The sequence below is a fragment of the Lampetra fluviatilis genome, chromosome 52 (genome assembly GCF_964198595.1).
Source record: "Lampetra fluviatilis chromosome 52, kcLamFluv1.1, whole genome shotgun sequence".
NCBI lineage: Eukaryota > Metazoa > Chordata > Hyperoartia > Petromyzontiformes > Petromyzontidae > Lampetra > Lampetra fluviatilis.
In genome coordinates, this window is record NC_136326.1 from 1,213,808 (window position 1) to 1,219,595 (window position 5,788).

Genomic DNA, 5,788 nt, shown 5'->3' on the forward strand with positions numbered 1-5,788 from the left:
GCGGCGCCCACTGAGTCGAGCGCGCGACCCCCACCGAGTCCCCCCAACTCACCGAGCCCCGCCCCCTCACTGAGCCCCCCCATCCCACCGAGCCCCGCCCCTCACCGAGCCCCCCCAACCCACCGAGCCCCGCCCCCTCACCGAGCCCCCCCATCCCACCGAGCCCCCCCACCCCACCGAGCCCCGCCCCTCACCGATTCCCCCTATCCCACCGAGCCCCGCCCCCTCACCGAGCCCCTCCATCCCACCGAGCCCCGCCCCCTCACCAAGCCCCCCCATCCCACCGAGCCCCTCCCCCTCACCGAGCCCCCCGCCCCACCCAGCCCCGCCCCCTCACCGAGCCCCCCCACCCCACCGAACCCAAATGAATATTCTAGAAGTTCACTTTCTCACTCCGTAAGATATCTTCCCTATTCGTGAATGATATTTCTGTTCTGAGAAGTCAGAATCTGTGGTCATACTGCAGGAGGAATCCGATGAGCTATGAAGCTCTTTTTGTTCACAGATGTCCACGGGGTAAGAACGTTACAACAACAGTCATCTTCTTGGTTCTTTCGGTAAAGTCACGTAGATTGAACAATTTTTTATAAAAATCAAGTGAATAAATGAAATAAAATATTATTTCTTATTTTTATTGACAATTTTTTTTATTCACTTTTTATTTTTGTATTTTTCTATCAACGTGACTTTACCAAAAGAACCAAAGAATATTCATTCCTGCAGTCACGAAAGTTTTAAGTCAGAGTGCAAAGTGCTAGCAAGGTGCCCCTACGTGGACATGTGAAAAAGTGCTTTACAGCTCATCGGATTCCTCCTGCAGGATAAATAAACATTTAGATCTGATCCTATTCCGTTAGATCAATCCTATTCCGTTAGATCAATCCTAATCCTAAAGGCCCTTCTTATTCCATAAGAATTTGCTAATTTTGGGCTCCATCTATGCCAAGACATGTTTTCCCATTTCAGAATATACTTTCGATGTAGGTAGATTGTGCCTACTCCGGAAGATACTTTGATACTTCGGAAAGATCATCCCGATCGTATCCTGCTAGAAACGTCCAGGTCATTCGATCTGCTAGTTCCATTGGGAGCTGTGCACTTTTAAATCATCATCCAGATTGAAAACTCATTCCTTTAGAGCTACTTTGTTGTGTTTAGTTTGCCGTTCCTCCCCCAAACCTCTGATTAGCCACGATTAGCTACGTACGGTGCGAAAGAGGTTCCACATACAGTGCATACAATACACTGCTGGATGAACGCCTCTCCCCCCCCCCCCCCCCAAACATCACGTGGGTCGTTGGTGTTACACCACGTGGGTCGCTGGTGTTACACCACGTGGGTCGCTGATATATACCACGGCCGGGTTCTTGGCGCGCCGCGCTAACCGCAGCGCCACCGCTCTCTCCCCTATGAATGTTTACCACTTGGTTAAGCACAGCAATAACACAATTCCCATTGACAAGACGACCATTTCATTTACAAACGCGGCATTTATTGATAAATTAACGACCGTTACAAGCAGGGAGGACACTGGGAAACCGATCGAGATCCGTCACACAAACACAGAGCCGTCACACACACACAGAGCCGTCACACACACACACAGATCCGTCACACAAACACAGAGCCGTCACACACACACAGAGCCGTCACACACACACACAGATCCGTCACACACACACACAGATCCCTCACACACACACAGAGCCGTCACACACACACTGATCCCTCACACACACACACAGAGCCGTCACACACACACACAGATCCGTCACACACACACAGAGCCGTCACACACACACTGATCCCTCACACACACACACACACAGATCCGTCACACACACACAGATCCCTCACACACACAGATCCGTCACACACACACACACAGATCCGTCACACACACACACAGATCCCTCACACACACAGATCCGTCACACACACACACACACAGATCCGTCACACACACACACACACACAGATCCCTCACACACACAGATCCGTCACACACACACACACACCCGTCACAAACACACACACATATCCGTCACACGCACACACAGAAAGAGATTTAACACACGGGGTGGTCAGCAGTCTACGATCCGTGGGCCAAACGGCTGGGCAGCTCCATCATCTCATGGGGCCCGCAAAGCGATTGACGATGGGTGACTCGGCAGGTGGACTCCCGCGAGAGTGATCCATCGCTAGGACGGATGATGATGATGCTGATGATGCTGATGATTCCGAGTAACGCCGGCTCTTGGTCATGTAGACTGAGGTCGACGTACCTGTACTCTGCATGTAAGGTCGACTTTGCGTGAGGCGGATTGTAAGAGGTTGACTCCGGTGAGGTCGACCCGTGTAACGCCGACTTGTGTAACGCTGCCTCGCATGAGGTCAACTCTTTCAAAGGTCGACACTTATCACGGCTCCCATGTAGTCTGGCAGGTGTAACATAGTGGGGGGGGAGGGTCACCTCTTCAGATGATGATGAAGAGGTGGAGGGGGGGGTCACCTCTTCAGATGCTGATGAAGAGGTGGAGGGGGTGTCACCTCTTCAGATGATGATGAAGAGGTGGAGGGGGGGTCACCTCTTCAGATGATGATGAAGAGGTGGAGGGGGGGTCACCTCTTCAGATGCTGATGAAGAGGTGGAGGGGGGGTCACCTCTTCAGATGCTGATGAAGAGGTGGAGGGGGGGGGTCACCTCTTCAGATGCTGATGAAGAGGTGGAGGGGGGGGTCATCTCTTCAGATGATGATGAAGAGGTGGAGGGGGGGGGTCATCTCTTCAGATGATGATGAAGAGGTGGAGGGGGGGGTCACCTCTTCAGATGCTGATGAAGAGCGACCGCCCTTGCTGGGGCTCACTGCTCGTGCCTTTCTGTCGCTCCTCTGCCTCTCCGCCACGTGGCCCCGTCCTGGGATTGAACACGTCCCCTTGAGCTCGGAGGCTTCCACCGCCGTCGCCGCCGCCGTTGTCCACGGCAGCAAGCGGAGGGGACCGGGGCCCCAGGCCTGAGCAAGGCCTCACGTCCAGCAGGGCCTCCTGCAGGGTCCACAGCTGGCAGAGCAGCCACAGGTCCATCTGCCGCAGGCCCACCTTGAGAAGCATGGAGGGGCGGGGGGGTTGAGAGAAGTCTACATCAGTCGGGCTGCGTCGTGCCCACGGCAACCGCCGGCCGCCCATCAACCAAGACCTCAGCAGTGTCGTCTCCTTACCACCGCCGACTCAAGCCCCGATCCCATCCCTTCTGGGATCGCGCTGCTGCTGCTGCCGCGGTCACCGACCATCCTAGGATCTCGCCACCCGGGATCACCAGGAAGAACGCCGTTTGGCGAACAGAGTGGAACCACGCGGACGTGCGGAACAAACGCCTCCTCCGTTCGAGACCCAAGCATCATCGCATCTCCTCCTGGCTTCGGCATTCCTCCTCGAAGACGCTGGCGCTGTGACCATCAGGACATCATCAGCAGGTCGAGGCGCATATCTCCTTCAGGGATTGAACATTAAAGACACCACCACATCCACAGGAGTGCGATTGTGGCCACGCAAACCACAACTAAGGACCGCACGGCGAAACCCTCTGTGGTCTGCGCTCAATCAACGGAAGAGGCGGGGGGAACAGCAGCACCACACGGACTCTCTCTGTCGGCTGAAGCCCTTTCGTCGTGGCCAGCAGCAGATCTCGACTTTGGCATTGAGCTCTTGAACATATTGGCATCATATATGCAAGAACAGAATAGTCGGGCTGTCCAGATGTTAACTACCTGGCCTAGTATGCATGAGATCGTGGGTTCGATCCCGACCCTGTCGCCTGCATATTTGGAGTTTGTGCCTCTCTCTCTCATCATGGTCGCGTGGATTTTTCTCCGGGTCCTCCAATTTTCCCCTCCACATTTAGAAACAACCTCATGTGTTTAGAGTGCTTGGCTGCTATACATTTCCACGTGATGGGATAAGCCACTTCGTTGGGCCATCATTTATTATGGCCAGGTCGCTTCTGAACAAGAGCTACACATTTCGATTTAAAGCTTTCGTGACTGCAGGGATTCATCTTCTTCTTGGTTCTTTCGGTAAAGTCACGTAGACAGACCTGGTCTTCACCTGAGGACGGCTGCTTGCGTTGTGGCCGAAACGTCGTGAGAATTGTATTTTATTATGTTTTATTTTTAATATTTTATTATTTCCCTCCTACGTGACTTTACCAAAAGAACCAAGAAGAAGAAGAGCTACACAGCTCAGTGGGCCTTACCTGGTAAAATAGAGAATAATTTAAATAATTTAAATAGTTTAGTTTTAGCTTCCTCGACCCGAGGTCGCTCCGGTGACAAAAGCAGGACGGGTGGCAGGCAACCCTGAGCACGATCAAGAATGTGCGCCCGCCATGCTCCAGATCTGCCAAATTTAAGAAATCACAATGCACGTTCCCCAATTGGGATTACTCAGAGGAAGGTCGCACCCACCCCCCACCCACCTTTCACCCCAAACCCCCCCACCCACCTTTCACCCCAACCCCCCCACCACCCCCACCCACCTTTCACCCCAACCCCCCACCACCCCCACCCCCCACCCACCTTTCACCCCAAACTCCCAACACCCACACCCCCCACCCAACTTTCACCCCAAACTCCCAACCCCCCACCACCCCCACCCACCTTTCCCCCCCAACCACCCACCCCCTCCTGTGAACCGACTCCAGACTGTGTCTGGGAGTTCCTCCTGGTGTGGTGGTGATGGTGGTGAGCGGTGGTGCAGCGGTTAGCGCTACGCTGCGAACCCGGTGACCCGAGTGCGATTCCCGCTCATGGCCACCAACACCACCGTTGACGATTATCTGAACCGGTCCTGGGCCTTCCCGAGGTCGACTCAGCCTCAAATAAGTACCTGGTGTGGTGTGTAAGCTTCGATACTGGGGAGACAAAGGCGGCCGGGCGTGGTGTTGGCCACCCACCCCCTCGTGTGCCGTGCCAGCCTTCATAGGTGCTTCTCGTTAACAGCACTTGTCCCAAGCGTCTGTGAAGGCTATACGGGGGATCTTTGTCTTTATTATGTTTTATTTGTATCATTTTATTATTTCCATTCTACGTGACTTTACCGAAAGAACCAAGAAGATGAATCCCTGCAGTCACGAAAGCTTTAAATCGAAATCTTTGTCTTTGTTTATGGTACCGTTGGTGGTGGTGTTGGTGGTAGTGGTGGCATCAATCACATTGATGGAGGCAATAGTGTGGTGTCGGTGGTGTGGCGCCTCGGTTCGTGGTGTTGCTGGCGGTCGTGGTGAACGTTAGAGCATTGTCTCGACATGATGTTGGTGGTGACGTGGTCCAGGCGGTGGTGTGAATGACGGCAATAGCGGCGTCATCTGCCACAGTGGTGGCTACGATGATGATGATAATGGTGGTGGTGATGGTGGTGACGATAGTGGCAGTCGTCATGGAACTGTTAGCATGCAGATCTTTTGGTGAGTTCTCTGAAAAAGTTCCAATAAAATAAAACTTGACTTACAGAGCACTATTCGTGCATGAAATGCAATACAAAGTGATTTACAAGGCAAAATAAAATCGACTGACACAATTTAAATAACAATAAGATGAATACGTTAAAAAGACGTAACGTAATTAACTCAAAGTATCACAAAAGGCATAATAAGCACATAATCAGGGCATCCTAATTATAAGCCAATCTACAAAGGTATATGTTTTAATGTCGTTTAAAAACATTCACTTTGCATAACTAATTTTAAATTAGTTAACAATAAGTAATATCGTTTTTAAAATCAGTTATTACG

At 52.3% G+C, this 5,788-nt stretch overlaps 2 protein-coding genes across 3 annotated transcripts in view; both read right to left on the reverse strand.

The window, feature by feature from the left end:
- LOC144949065 (zinc finger protein DPF3-like) overlaps window positions 1-5,788 on the reverse strand; it is a 324,698-nt gene that overhangs the window by 55,028 nt on the left and 263,882 nt on the right. The gene's annotated exons all lie outside the window — the stretch shown is intronic.
- The window catches only part of LOC144948978 (protein FAM89A-like), a 7,167-nt gene continuing 4,142 nt past the window's right edge, over window positions 2,764-5,788 (reverse strand). For both annotated transcript variants that reach the window (XM_078878759.1, XM_078878760.1), the window contains exon 3: window positions 2,764-3,099. In XM_078878759.1, the coding sequence (XP_078734885.1) occupies window positions 2,827-3,099 (273 nt within the window). In that variant the 3' untranslated portion in view covers window positions 2,764-2,826. The remainder of the gene's footprint in view (window positions 3,100-5,788) is intronic.